This window comes from Ursus americanus, chromosome 20 (genome assembly GCF_024610735.1).
Source record: "Ursus americanus isolate L20-20 chromosome 20, mUrsAme1.1.p, whole genome shotgun sequence".
In the NCBI taxonomy this organism is placed as follows: Eukaryota; Metazoa; Chordata; class Mammalia; order Carnivora; family Ursidae; genus Ursus; species Ursus americanus.
In genome coordinates this window covers 25,796,185-25,812,479 of record NC_142146.1, presented here as the reverse complement: position 1 = coordinate 25,812,479, position 16,295 = coordinate 25,796,185, and the positions used below count along the sequence as shown (strand labels likewise).

Below are 16,295 nucleotides of genomic sequence, written 5' to 3'. Positions count from 1 at the left end.
CAAACAGGTATTAAACAATAAAGCATTTCAAAGAAATGATAAATACGTCCAACATTAATTTCTTTCCCTAGTATTTAAGACCAAATCTAGAGTTTAGTAAACAATTTTTGAGGGTATAAAATAGGCTTTTGTATTTGAATAAATCATTTCTTTGAGTGCACAGTGGAGAGGAATACAGAATTTATCTCCTGACCTTGCCACTTGCTGTTTTAAAGAAAATTTTTATGTCTATAATCACAAACACATTAGCCAGACTTTTAAGTGTAAATGACAATTCATTAATAACTTGCAGTACCACCCAAGACCCATGTTACCCACAACTTCCTCATTTCCAGTGGGGATGGTAGATCTGCTCTTAATGATGTCAAGTTTAAGTCACAGAAATGAAAACAAGCAGCATTAAAACAGAAAAGCAGACATCTTTAAGCACAGTTCAGGGCTTCCAAAGAAGATAGAAAGTTGAGTTGTAATTAGTGAAAGACTGTGTCACATGAGAACATAAAGAAAACACTCACTGATAGTCTTTTCTTTGGGCTAAATATACAGCCTCTGCTCTGGTCTGAAACCTTTGATTTGTCTGAAATTCTCTGTAATTCAAATAATGAATTCATATTTACTGAGCATCTATTATACACATCTTAATAATATCTTCTCAATTTTCCATGTTCTACCTAAGTGATGGAAATTGCAGAAAAAAATCTACCAAGGAACTGTTCAGCACTAGCTATAAATGTTATATTATTTCAATATAAAGGATCCTTTTAATATCTGTAGCACTACACAACTAATTCATATTTATTAAAACTGCAATCTTTCTAATTTTCCTACCCACCCTATTAAGCCACTGAATAAATACACATACAAACATACACACCTATCCGAGGAGTGACTGGCTCCCTATTCTTCTGCTCCAGTATGTTCCAGAAGTTATGTGGCTGAAGTTGATTACCATATTATGTTCACTCTGAGGGACATTATCTCACTTTCAGAAATGCATTTCCCAATGAAATGGAAAGCACACGGATATCCTAGAGGTTTGTTCAGGTTTGGGGCTGGCTTCATGTGTGTATGATCTGTGTGGCCCTGCACTTCTTAGAATGCTTGGCTTAATGATCTGCTGTTGTCATCTTGAAATTCTTGCTAATTTCTTTTAAAGGGGACATTCATTTTTATTTTGTACTGGGCTCTGCAGATTATGGAGCCAATCCTGCCTGAATCTGAATTATGACTTCACTATTTAATATGTCTAAACGCAGTGTTAGCCTTAGTTTCTTCCCCTGTATAACACTCAATTAACAGGACTGGTGTATTAGATGAAATATCATATGTGAAAGTAATAACACAGAGCCTGGCACATAAAACACAAAAGACATATGAAATGAAATGGAGCTGGAACACTTCTGGTCTTACTTCTGTGGATCTGAGACATACAGAAACCACCACAAGTCATAATTAGATGTAGCAGAAACTTAAACTTTAGTACTTACAACCCATATATCTGTGGTGCGATTTCTAGTCTGTTCAAGTGCATATAAAGCTCAATATCATGCTTCTTCAGTAGATGATCCTGGATCTGGTTGACTTTAGTAACAATAGCAATTGTTGGCCCTAAATCCTGAGGTCTAGCAAAGGGGATGGGAGTCATCAGTGTTTCTTTCCCCTAAAAAGAGAAAAAAATGGAGCATATGTTATTTCAATAGGAAATGAACAAATACATGGACATCATTCTTGAAAGTATTTATCAATGGGAGCTTAAATAAGAACCAATAACTACTTTAATCATCTCATGACAAATGCTTAAATTGTGGAATCATATGCTGATCGTCATACAGATAATTGTGCTCATAAAATAAAGGCCAGGAAATGCCTTCTAAAATATTTCCTACCTGTACTCCCTTGACCAGTTTCTCTGGTGACTTTGAGTATTTCAAGATAATTTTCGCTAGAGGTAGTGGTAGCTACTTGTCTACTTGTCCATAGTTAGTTTGTCTAATCAGCCATAGGACCTAAATGGAATACTCTGATGACAACGTATTTCTTGTGGCATAAAGCTTAAACACGAAAAACAGTAAATGAAAACTGTTTTACTCTGAGCTCTCAAAAGTACAAAAAAAGTCAGTAAATAAAGGGAACTAGTATCACAAAAGAGGATATTTTCTAACTATCCTTGGATCAATTGAAATAGCTGAGTAGGAAGATTTTTAAACTCTCCAGACCAAAAGTACAGCTGAATTAAAAAAAAAAAAAAATCTATGTAGGCCAACTACAACTTTCCTTCCTCCCCTTCCGTATCTGTACTACTTGTAATGCTTTCATGTAAATTTCAACCACCCTCTCGAGTCTGATGATTTCCCCTAATATATTATGTCTAACCTTTCTTTTTTTTCAAGATTTTATTTTTTTACTTGGGGGGGAGGGGAGACTGAGCACAAGCAGGGGGAGCAGCAGGCAGAGAGAAGCAGGCTGCCCGCTGAGCAAGGAGCCTGACCAGGGACTCCATCCTAGGATCTCAGGATCACGACCTGAGCCGAATGCAGACGCTTAACTGAGACAACCAGGCATCCCTATGCCTAATCTTTCCTATGTTGAGTCTTCAATTTCTACCTCTCTCCAATCTTGAGATTTATAGCATCATTCTCTTATGACTGCCTGCCGCTCCCTCACTCTACTTCTCTAGCTTAAATTTTTGTTTCTGCTTTGCAAATGCTGCTTTTTCATACAGGTCTGGTCCTAGTTTAATTCTCTACTTGCATATGATTCCCTGAGTGATCTTACTCATACACAGTACTTCAATCAACACCCATTTTCCAAAGACTTCCAAATCTGTATTCATAACCTAGAACCTTCTTGGGTTCTCCCCTATACATTCCTATGTTGGCACGGAATCTTAGGGTACAAAAGGGTTTCTAATTCAGCAGGCTCACAATTGAGCTTATCATCTTCTGCTCAAAAACATGTTCACCCTTTCCCCGTGCCTACCTCAACCCATCCTCCAATAAGAACACCTAGTTTGCCAATTTTAGCTCCTCAGAACCACTCAGGAGACTCTCACGATGTCTCCTCTCCTACTGTTATAATCTGATTTAGGGTCCCAATCACTTCTTTCTTCCTAACTAGTCTCACTGCCCTTAATTTAGGCTGCTTTTAAATCTAGCTTCCAAAAATGCCTGGTGATCCACCTAAAATATTAAATTATGCCCAATTGCCCTCCTTAAAACTTTTTAATAGCTCCCTCAGGAAAAACAAAAACAAAAGACAAATTCCTGAGCCAGGTCTATAAGGCCTTTCATTATTTGGTCAGCCTCTACTCTTACTGTGCTTCCAGAGATCCTGGGGGTGCCATCCTTTTACCTGAAATATTCCGTCCCCTGTGTTTCCACAGAGGAGCTCCCCAGTGTTCTTAAAAATCTGGCTCAAGTGTCAGGTCCTATTTCATCATCTTCTTCTTTACTATTACAGTGTCTGTATCTACTTCTCTGGCTCCTAAACCATGAGATCTCTAAGAGGAACATCATCTTTTCATCATTGGACCACAGTCAGGGGCACCAAATAAAGAAGGTAAAGCTCTTGCCCTTGTAGTCTAGAGGGGAAGACTATGCAGAAAAAACTGTAGAATGCCACGTAAGAGCAGTGACTAATCACGCTGGTAGAAAGAGGAGAGGAGGGGCATGTGTTAGCATTAGGAAAAACTTCCTAGAAGAGGTTCTATCTGTCCTTCCAGGATCATTTCAAGTCTTAAAAAGAAATGTAGTCCTTAGTATTGCCTACAGTGTCTGCACCAGCGTCTTTAGGTCCGAGGGATGTAAGACCATACTGATTTTTATGGCTCAATTAATATCTGCTAATTTATATAGACAGGAGAAAAAGAGACCTCTATGTTGTGGTCATTTATTATAAAAATAGTACAACCAAGATACCATTTTCTGATTTTATAATATCAAGTATTCTGTTCAAATGACAGGATGCTATAATTTCAAAAAATTTTAATTCTTGCTGAAATTTTTTCCTACTGATATTAAATTGAAATAATTATGGGGGGGAAGAATTCATGTTAACTATAAGACACCACATTCAAGATATAGTGTTTACTCTGAAGCCAACTTTCCTTTAAAAATGAACAACCCAATTTTTTGCTTATTCTAGTCATGTAGTTTTTCTTTACTGAAGAACCTTGTGAACGCCATACTGTGTGGAGTGAAGGCACTGAGTTCAGGCAGGGTTTCTAACAGCCACATGGGAAACAGATCACTACATCTAGTCATCTTCTAAGGGTCCTTAATAAACACACTTCTGTAGAGATACAATCACTGGCTTGAAGAGAACTGATCCTAAATTAACCTGTTAAAAATGGTTTAACTTAAGGAAATCATGTAATCCATTTCCAGGTTGAAGAGAATGAGTCATCACTAAATCAATAGCCTATGTGGTCCATTTATCAAATACTGAATAGAGAAGAGACTCATGTGTACCTTAAGAACTACAGACTTATATAAACTGTGGTTTGAAAAGATTTCCCCTGTGCTCAGAATACTTATAACAAAATTTCTTAAATTTAAGAAACTCACAAGTAATGCTCATGATCACTTAAATGGTAAACAGCTTATCTAACAGTGAAACCAAAAGAGAAAATTTTAGAGTTAATGTAAGATATTCATCATCTTCAGGACTTATCATCATAAAAATGCTATTTGGATTTAACAAATATAATCATATGGGATGGCTACAAGTACCAACAAAACTGGCAATCTTTCTAACCATCTATTAAGTAGTACTCAAAATGTGCTCTACAGGTCAGTGCCAGTCCACAAACTGTTACAGGGATTCAGCGAGATGATTCTACACCATTATATAAAGCAACACACTGCTTTCTTCATCAAGAAAGTCTTATTATGGAAAGTATGTCTGCTGACCTAGGCAGCATGCACAGTGATACGACGGAATTGTCAAGGGAACTAGAAGAACTGAAAGAGAGTAGTATATAAATTTCTCAAACTTCTTTTAAAAAAGGTGATAGAATCAAGGTATAGAATAAAAAGGGGAGGATGAAAGAGGGATTCACTAGATATGCTTTAGGAATATATTATTCATGATATATGCAAGTAAGATAAATGTTGAAAGGTCGCATCTGTGTTTTAGCCATTTTCATGAACTTGACTCAGTGATATCAACATGAATGGGTAAAACTGAAAAGTGGTAATGTTCACATTTTTACCATTCACTTTTGCGAATAGTGTGAATCACTTATAAAACAAAAAATGACCACTGCATAAAGAGATCATGACGCTTTTATTTCAATGTATTCAAATACTTTCTGCTCAAAAGCTTGATTTTCACATAAGTCTATGATTTCATCAAATCTGCCAAGAACAAATATAAAGTAATTGTTCTAAAACATGGTAGTTCATCAAATATGCTTACAAGTTTCACCTTTAATAACTTTTACAGAATGTAACATGTTGATATATTACTAGAGAAAGACTTTATCACTTAGGCTGAAGATCAGCAAATTTTCTCTGTAAAGGCCAGATTGTAAATATTTTAGGCTTTATAGGTCATACAGTCTGTGTTGCAACTACTCGACTTTGTAATGAGCCATTGTATTGAGCAAGCAGCAATAGACAATAAGGAAACAAACAGGCATGGCTATTTCCCAATAAAACTTTTTTTATGAACATGGAAATTTGAATTCCATATAATTTTCATATGCTATAAAATATTATCCTTCTTTTGATAGTTTTTCAGCCATTTAATAATGTAAAAGCCATGCTTAACTCCCAAGCTGTATAAAAACAGATGGCAGGACAAACTGGCCTGCAGGCAGTAGTCTGCCCTGATCTAGACCAAAGGCATAAAAAACATTAGTTATCCATTTCATTTTTAAAGAGATGGAATAAAGTGACAGAATAATATATGGTTTCTAACCAGAATGTAATCAATTATACCAATATAAAAAAAATAATCATACAGAAAAAATATACCAAAAACTCTTAAGGACATCCCTTGCCAGAATAATTGGCAATTTTTCTAATATTGTGTAATAACAATGAAAACACCATAATGATCTCTAAGTTAGCATATATGTTTGTTTAAAATGTCAAGTTAACTCAGCAATTCTACTCCTAGAGAAATGCCAAGAGCACTGGAAACATATGCAGACACAAAGTTTATACACAAATGTTTACAGCAACATTATTCTTAATAACCAAAAAGTGAAAGAACCCAAATGTCCATCAACTGATGTATGGATAAATGAAATGTGGTATATCCACATGGTGAAATATTATTCGGCCATGAAAAGGAGTGAAGTACTGATGCATGCTACAATGGGAATGAACACTGAAAACGTTATGCTAAGTGAAAGGAGTTGATCACAGAAGGCCACATATTATATGGTTCCATTTTACATGAAATGTCCAGAATAGGCAAGTTCACAGAAATGGGAGTACATTAGTGGTGTCAGAGACTCTGGGAAATGGGGGGAATGTAGAGTGACTGCTAATGGGTATGAGATTTCCTTTTGGGGTGATGAAAATATTTTTGAATCAATAACAGGGACATAAGCACAATCTTGTGAATATACTAAAAACAACTAAATTGTACACTTTAAAGGTATATATTATGGTACATCGGTTATAACACATAATAAAAATTATAGTTAAAAAGAATAAGACAGTAAACGATAAATGATGGTACTGAAGCTAAATGTAAATTCAATAGTAAAAATTAGTAAAAAGCATTAGTAAAAATAAGACAATCTATTTCATACAGTTTGTATATGCACTTCAGTAACAAAATGTCTATCAACTCACTCGTGTAACAATAGATCAAGTAGATAAATGTACTTGTCATTCAAAATTTGTAATAATTTTTCAAGTAAGAAGTTCTATTGCATGGGTAATATACATATAAAATACAATTTGTATTTACGTGAAATTTTTTATTTTACCTTTATATATCTGCCAATATTACTAGCAACATTGTGTAGATCCCCAATTCATTCTTATTCCACAGATTTTTAAATTTTTTTTATAGTAATAATAATGGCTCTGATTCTCTGATTAGATGTTGTTACTTACTGAAATCATTTGTTCCCTCAAATATACTGAAAAGATCTGTACTATAACACTTACCTTTTGACCATCATGCTCAAAAGTAGAAAACCAAGGTTCGGCAGTTTCCATAAGTTGTGAGAACATTGCACTAAAAATTAGAAAAATAATACAGTGCTAATGTTAAACCCTCACTGAAGTAGAGATGGTATAAAAAATTAAAAAAAATTAAATTTTTTTGTACTTACTAGGCATCATGTTCCAGATACTCAGGGTTCAAGAGAGTTTTCATTTCCTCACTTAAAAAAGCAATACAAATAATCAAAATGTATAATTTTTTTGTTGAAGGGGATGCAGAAGTTGCCTTATTCTATACTCATAAGCCACCTTTCATATAGTGTGCAAATGAAAAAAAACCCATCCTTTCTAAATAAAAAAAGCAATTCCATTAACAAATGAAATCCTTTTGTTCTACAAAGATCAAAAACAAATTAGGTGCTTTGTCTGTACCACAATGAAGTAACTATCTAATTACTCCAAATAGCAACTACAAAATGTGACAATATATTCCTCGAACGTGCCTGATCTAGAATAAACTGATTACTCCACAATCTATCACTTGTTTTCCAAAGCAAAACAAAACAGAATATTTACTTACCGGTCAAATATATCCTATCAGAACATTATTTTCTTTCAATGGCTTCTATTTTTATTATATTTTAACATCCATTCATTAGTGACAGTACCTCTTTCAAATCTATTTTAGTGTTGCTTTTACCTTTCAATGGCTTGAAACTGCTAATACAGCACGTCCAACTTATTTAAAAGCAATTTCCAATCATCTATACTTTTCTGTGTAGTATATTGTACACACATGCTTTCAAAAAGATAAAACTGGCATGAAAACAGGATCCCAAGACTAACTTCATCCTTATCATACTTTAGAATAACTGAAGAAAAGGTCATTAAGATATGGTTACTCTAGTCAGATACACAAACTCAGTATAATTAGAGAAACTCAAAAGAAACTAGAAAATACTAATCTATAATATAGTAAACAAAGGTTAATATAACAAAAGCCCTAATTTATGCTCAGCAAAATGGATGGCTATATATGATTAATAAAGATTGCGGAGATAAATACATAAAATGTTATGTGTTAATTTTTTTATATTCTGCACATAGAAGCGTTAACCTATGGAATACTTTAGACAAGTTTTTATCATCTCACAGTCTCTAGTCCCAAGATACTTCCTGGCTGCCTCTCTGGGCTCTCAGGGCATCTAAAGTAGAAAATAAATTCTAACAATTAGCCTAAGTTAAATACAATTACTAAAGTTATTTGCTGTAAAGAATAAATTAATGTACATCAAAAGCATGACAAGTCATTTTTGTTTATTTACAGACTGGAGTTCTTTGGGGGTACTGGTCTCCTATTTTTAACCTGAATTCAGTGAAACCTGGTGGGGAGAAAGGACCCACAGACAAGGTTCTCATGCAGCCTACAGTGAAAGAATGGGTCATTAGAGAATGGGATATATGAATATTATCAATCATCAGCACTTTACCATCATAACAAAAATTTCCTCTTCTCGATCCATTAGTTATATATCTTCCTTTGGCACAGATCTAAGATTTACAAAGATATTTATGATTCCAAATTTGTCCCATACCTGAACCAGGACTACAACTATTAAGTGGAATTAACAGTCACATGAAACACAACCAAATGTTTACAGTTTATAAAAGTACCTTCAATGTAAAAGATTCTGAGGTTAAAATGATTACAGCAAGGCTGAAAAAACAGAAGGAGCTCAAATAAAAACTTGCCTCGGTTGGGCAGACTCACTGGCATGAAGAAAAGCTTGGTGGTCACAGTGGAGGATAAAGACTATAGGCGCTAACAGTTCGTGCATTCCCTGAAACATAAGAGCAAGAGAAATGAGAGGGGGAGGATGTTGAGGGCCACCAGTGGACAGAACAGGCTCACTTAAATGCTTCTTCAACTGATCCTCACCACCAACATTTCCATATTTCATTGAAATGCATAAAATGAAAAGCTACAAAAGGAGATTTTATTTACTTTTAGAATTTGATTCCAATTCAACCACAGCACAAATTCTTCTTTAAAACATGGAGAGCAGTTCTCTTTTAAATGACACAACAAACAATAAATTGGCATGGTAGACAACCTTGCACCTGTCAGTTGCTTCACGATCTGTACTCATAAATATGAATTTCATTTATGCAAATTATAATCATGAGCTACAGTGTAAAGATCTGCAGTAAGAAGGGCAACTAAGAATTGTAGACCTAAGGAAATTACATCCAATGTTTTCATTATATAATGGCTCAAAATTAGGATGTCTGTAGATTTAGGAAGAGCTGAAGTCAGCTAGCTGGAAATGTTGGATAATAAAAGAAACAATCTTTAGCAGGTATAACAGCAAACAAAGTTTTCAAAGTATGATTTTCAACATGTTTAATCTGAAAACTACCAAATTTTTTTTTCCTACTTCAACTATAAGGTTACTGTTCAATTTATTTAGTGAATTCACCAATTATATTTGCTTTTTCCTTATACTGGTGCTCACCTGCAGATTACATGAATAGGCACAGAAACAAAAAAGTATATTGGTTACTAAGGTGTCTCTAAAAGAATATTATAAAAATTCATTACTTATCCATTATTGTGGAGAATAAAGTATTCCACATTAGTAATTTGCCTTGTTAAATACAAAGTTTTTCCCCTTAAGCATCAGAAAACATGTTTTAGCAAGTTAAAAATAGATTACAATCTTTTCTGCCTCTTAAATTATCATTTTCCTTTTGCATAATAACTATGGATGATCTTTTATATATAAAAAAATAAGACAAAATACCACCTTAATAGGAAATAAAAATAAAATGTGGAAGCAAAGAAAAAAGAGAGTTTCACTAGTGGAAGTAGAGACCTCCCATGATGGAAGGGCAGTCACACAGCCTTCTGTACATTTTAGAAGTACCATGCCATTCTTAAAAGCTAGTGATTATCACAAAACAATACAAAAGTAAACCCTATCAGAGTTCATTTGTAAGTTACCACTAGGCTTGAATTAGGACTTACATTTGTACAAAATCATTTATGACACACTGACAACTTTCCGGTGATTAAGACAAATTACCACACACTACTTCAATCTTTTTAAGTAACCGTTTCCTTACTAAACAAGCCTTGAGATGACTATTTGACTATCCCTTAGAAGAACATGGTAGAGACACAGAAAAAAATGGAATTAAGTGCTAAGTATGCTTTAAAATCATCATGAGGTGTTTATTCTCCTGGAATAATCTCAAATTATTCCAAAAACCCAGTGCCATAATTTAATCATCAAAGTAATAGCTACTTACTGTAAGAATTACTGTAGCTACAGAAAAGAGAAAAAAAAAAGACAGGAAGAAAGCAAGGAGGAAATGGAAGGAAGGATGGACAGACTGACCAAAGGAAAGAAAGAAATTAGAAACTACAGTAGGTTATCTTTTTGGTCATCTTTTTGCCTGTTTCTGTGATTTCCTTAGGATAAAGTCCCTAGAAATAGAATTTCTGGGCGAATGAATAAAGAACTTTGTTAAAGTTTCTGATATATACAATTAAGGTGCTGTTCAGAAAGAATTCCCTCACTTTATGACATAAAAATTGCCACTTCACACATCTTAACTTGTAGTGTTGTTGTTGTTGTTGTTTTTAATCCTATAAAACTTCATAGTCAAATGGTTGTTTTAACTTATTTAAATGCTAGTGAGACTGACACAAAAATTTTATTGGCCATTATTATTTAATGAATTGCCCATTTTCTCCTAATGAAGTGTTTCTTTTTTCCTGATACTTTGTTACAGTTCTTCACCAATTCAGGATATTAACCGTAGTCATTTTTGTTACACTTTCCTACGTTTATTATTTGTCTTTTAATCGTGATGATATCTCATGTCATTGTGAAGCTCTATACTTTAAAACTATCAAATCAATACATCATCCTTCATGGCTTCTTGTTTTGTATTCATGCCTGAAAAGGCCTTCCTTATATGGAAATTAGGGGAGTACACAGTTTTCCTTATTACAGCTAATTCTTTACCGATCTGGTATTTAGTTTTGTCCTGAAGAATAAATCTGTATTTTTCTCTGCAAGAGTTCAACTAATCATTGAATAATCCATCTTCTCTCAAGACTTTTGAGATGCTGTCTTTACCATCCACTGAATAGTTAGTGCTCATTTTTTCTCAGCTTTTACTGGTATTCCATTGATTTGTACATTCTTTTTTTTTTTTTTTGGAGTATTGAATTTATTTATTTTTTTATTTTAATTTTTGATATAAAGTTCGATGATTCATTAGTTGCGTATAACACTCAGTGCACCATGCAATACGTGCCCTCCTTACTACCCATCACCAGCCTATCCCATTCTTTTTTTTTTTTTTTTAAGATTTTATTTATTCATTTGACAGAGAGAGAGAGACAGCCAGCGAGAGAGAGAACACAAGCAGGGGGAGTGGGAGAGGAAGAAGCAGGCTCCCAGTGGAAGAGCCTGACGTGGGGCTCAATCCCAGAACTCCAGGATCACGCCCTGAGCCGAAGGCAGACGCTTAACGACTGCGCCACCCAGGCGCCCCCAGCCTATCCCATTCTTAACAAGAACTTTACTACTTTAATGACTTGAGCTGTAAAATATTCTATTCTGCCATATTTTCTATTCTTTTTCTCAAAATTATCTTGCCTGTTCTAATTTAATTAGAAGGTAAACTTCAGCATCATTTAAATAAAATGCTAAACAGAACACTGCAATTTTATTGGTATTGCATTAAAATTAACTTGAAGAAAATAGATACTTTAAAGAACAACAGATTTTCCAACCCAGAAGTTTGTAAACTGCTAAGTTTTTTAGTAGGTTTTTGTTGTTGGTGATGGTGGCAGTGATCTTCTGATTGGTTCTTTTCCCCCCAGTGTATTTTCTAACTAATGGCTGGTTTAATAAGAATGAGTTCTTGCCTAAATGCATCTTCCTACCTTCTTTACATTTTCTCTTCCCTCTAGTTTCTGCAATACTATTCTGTCCAGATCCTCCATTTGATCATGCATCATTCACCTTCAAGTTCATATGTCAAAAATTATTAACTACCTATGATAATGCTGAGAACACAAAAGTGAATGAAGTGGGCAAGTTTCTAACCATTATAGAGCTTGCAGTCTAGAGAGACACACAATAATAAAATGAGCAAAGAAGTGACTGTACAATTAGAAACTGAAGAGTGCTATCTCTGTGTAGATACAAAAATCCAGCTCCTTCTACAGGCTCAGCACATAGAAGGTACTCACTGCATGGTGACTGACTGACTAAATATCTACCTCTCCATACAGCAATGTATTTGGTAAATGTTGAACTACTATGTGAAAATGAAAAATAACATTAAATCATATTTCAAATCAATAAATAAGAGTGCTCTTTGTATAATGGAAATTAAGAGTCCCTGAATATCATTAAGACAACCTTTTACAAATTCATTGTTGACTTCCAACTAAACTGGAGATATTTTCTCAAATAGACTTGGAAGAGATTGTTACTTTTACTCTTAATTCTAAACTAGTGAAACCTGATTAGTAATTACAAGTGACAAGTGTATAAACATCTTTAAAGGAAAAGAGAACTATTTAGAAAAAATGATCATAAATTCAATATGCTGTAAATTCGACAAAGCAAAATAAAACATAATATATTGCCAGTATACTTATTGGTTCCCAAACTGTGTATTTTGCTTGCCATCAGCATTTCTGCTTGCTTAAAGCCTTTATCCCTGCTGGATCGTTAGTAGTCACTGCACTCCAAACTCATGCCGGTTGAAAATAAAGGTAACGAAGTTTTCTTCATCAACAGCCTGTAGGCTCACAAAATTGAACCTGTTCTTTTATCTGCCTGTGTTCATTTAGCCCACCAAGCAGTCTTTATTAAAGCTGAGGCATCAGGCAGTCAAAGTTCATTAATACCATTTATATAATCTCTGCAGTTTCAATTAACTCAGCAAGACATTCTACTACATGATAACAGTCTCATTAATTCAATAAAATCCCATAACTATTAACAATATGGTCGATGTTAAACGGGGTGTCACCTAGTACAAAATAATAGCTTTAACAGCTTGTGATGAAACTCAAGGTTTTTTTTCTCAAATTTGATCTGGCTAAATATTCAGTCCTTCTTTAGCAAGGTATTATTTCTATGTAAAGAATCTATAGGATTTTAAACATGTAGAGGGAGTAATTAAGTCTTATCAAGGGACTCCCAAGAGTAAGTTAATGATACTTTCTTATTCAGTAATTGATTGATTTTGTCTAAATTATCAAGAATCTGACCTTCCATATTCTTGTCTAGTCTTCCTTACAAATGCAGTGGCCCACATACATCACAAATGTTTGAGTGCAGTTATGTTTTTGTTCCTTGTCTGTGGAACTTGTTTCCATTATTGTAACACTTCCTTAATCGACTTTTTTCTTTCTCTGAAGAAAAACGGGAAACAAATATATAACTTGGAATAATTTTATTCTGACTTAGTTTGCTATCATCAAATCTTTTACTGTGAAGTATTTGCAAATACTGGAAAGAAGAAAGGGCACAACGAGGAGATAAGCTTGATGACAGAAGCCAACACAATGAAGAGAGAACAGAAAAACGGAAAGGAGTCTGAACTACTGAACTAACTAATGCTGCAGAACCATTTTGCCCCTAGACTTCTTGCAAAGTGTGTTAATAGCATCCTTCAAGTTTAAGTCATTCAGAATGGGATTTTCTGTTATTTGCCTCCAAAAAGTCCTACACTGACATTTATTTTCTCCTAGTCTCCTTTTTGATTTCTTTGCTTGTTTTTGGTCTTTGAATTTTGTATCTGACTTCTGGAGAGCCTATCTTGCTTGGAAAGGTCTTTCCAACCTTGAGATTATAAACAATTCTTCTAAATTTTTTCCAGTATTTCATTAAAAAATTTTAGTTTTCATATTTATATGTTTATGCCACCTGGAATTTATTCTCTAATAAAGGTATATTTTAATCTTTTTTTCTAGATGGGAAGTCAAACATGGCAAGTCAATATGCTTTTTTCCATTAAATGAAAATATCCTATCTTATCATATTAAGAATTCATATATAACTGGACCTGTTCTTAGTTTGTTCCACTGATCTATGTTGATTCCCACACTAATGTCATATTAGCTTGATCACAGAATATCTACAGAAGTTTTCACATCTCCCTTTGCCATTCTTCCCTTCCCCTATATTCTGTAGCAACTCTAGTATATTTAAGAATGATAATAATAGTAATAAACACCCTAAATACCAACAAGAATCCTTAGTGACTCTAGTATATTTAGTAATGATAAAAATAGTAATAAACACCCTAAATACCAACAAGAACCCTTAGTGATCACTATGTGTTTTTAACTCTACAAAGTCAATACTATTGTTGCCCTCATCTTACTGACAATGAAACTAAGATTTAGAAAATTTAAGTAAGTAAAGTGTCTAGGATTATGTAGCTAGTAAATGCTTGAGCTGAGATTTAAATAACAGATTCAGGCCTAAACCTAGTGCTCTTAACCACTAAGCTGTATTATCTCCATTAAAATTTCGGTAATGCTTTTTGACACTAAGTTTAAAATGACTATGTTTAGTTTTTAAAAAGTGCCTCTCTCTCTTAGATTATCACTGGAATAATACATTTACATGTTAATTTGTGAAGAAGTAATATTTCTATTTAGTGCCTTCTTATCTACAAACGTACTATCACTTTTCTATTTATTCAACTCTTGCTTTATATCCTTCAATAACATTTACAGTTTTCTTCACATAGCTTTTGCATCTATATTGTTATATTTATTTCAAGATATTTTATAGTTTTGGTTGCCATTTTGAATGGGATATATTTTTTCCATCTTCCATTCTAAAAGGTGATCATCACCATGTAATTAATATGAAGGCATATTACTAATATTTAAAGTTAGGTAAAATTAGTTCCCTTCCATATTCTATGTATATAATAACAAATACATTATTTAGGACAACTGGAATAGGACTTGATTTATTATCACTTTTTAAAATTTTATTTTATTTAAATTCAATTAATTAACATATAGTGTATTATTAGTTTCAGAGGCAGAGTTCAGTGATTCATCAGTGGTTTGTTATCTTTAAACTGATCGAGTATATTTCAGATTACATACATTGCTCTAGGGGTGCCTGGGTGGCTCAGTCAGAAGAGCATGTGACCCCTGATCCCAGGGTTGTGAGTTCAAGCCCCATGCTGGGTGTACAGATTACTTAAATAAATAAACTTAAAAAAAATAAAAATAAAATATTTTGCTCTAGCCATATAGGTGTTTTCTGTTATATTACATTGAAATTAGGTGGTTAGCAGTTGGACATACTTTTGATTGTTAGGGCATTTATTAATTTGGTTTGAATTCCACTTACTATACGTTTTGAGAAATACATAAAAATATCCACCTTTTGTATTTTTATTGGAACACCATGAGCTTAAGTAGAAACTTAGATACTTCTTTATATAATAAATAAATAATTTACATTTCAATGAGAGCAAAACATAATCCAACAATCTTAATCTTCTTTCCTTTAGTAATGGGATGAATATCTGGATAACAGAGAATATCATAAATTTCAAAAAATTTAGAGGAACTTTCTGAAGTTATATTACCAGTAAATCTTAAGGAGTAGAAAGACACTTGATTATTTTTTACATGGCATGTCACATATTTATAAATGCTGTATTTAGAAACAATATTTATACATACAACTCTGAAAAGTTTTATTACTAGATTGGCTTCAAAGATGCTGTTTATAAACAAACTCCCAAAAGTTGAAAGAAAAGATTGAATGCCTTATAGAAGACAATTTGGTGGAATGTCTTATAATAAGGAAGAAGCATATGTGCTTCAATGAGCTTACTTTTCTCACCATGCAGCTGACAAGCAGCTCTTTGATTGCTTTACTATTATGATACAACTTTGGATACAATAAAGGCTACATTATTGCCCTATCATTTGTCAAGCTGTATAGAAAATTTTGAGTCAATGGATGCCACCTGTACGATATTTTCATTACCTGTTTATAAAGCAACTGCTCGTTTTCTCTAGCATAACAGAAAAGAACATCTGTAAGAATTTTTCTCACATTTTCTTGTTGGAAAAACTGCATTTCAGGAAACCTG

At 33.6% G+C, this 16,295-nt stretch overlaps 1 protein-coding gene across 1 annotated transcript in view; it reads right to left on the bottom strand.

Annotated features, from left to right (window-relative positions):
* TBC1D5 (TBC1 domain family member 5) overlaps positions 1-16,295 on the bottom strand; it is a 562,848-nt gene that overhangs the window by 203,788 nt on the left and 342,765 nt on the right. The window contains exons 10-14 of the mRNA XM_045791684.2: positions 16,190-16,292; positions 8,880-8,968; positions 7,298-7,348; positions 7,131-7,200; positions 1,488-1,660 (exon numbers count right to left, since the gene is read on the bottom strand). Of these exons, the coding sequence (XP_045647640.2) occupies positions 1,488-1,660; positions 7,131-7,200; positions 7,298-7,348; positions 8,880-8,968; positions 16,190-16,292 (486 nt within the window). The remainder of the gene's footprint in view (positions 1-1,487; positions 1,661-7,130; positions 7,201-7,297; positions 7,349-8,879; positions 8,969-16,189; positions 16,293-16,295) is intronic.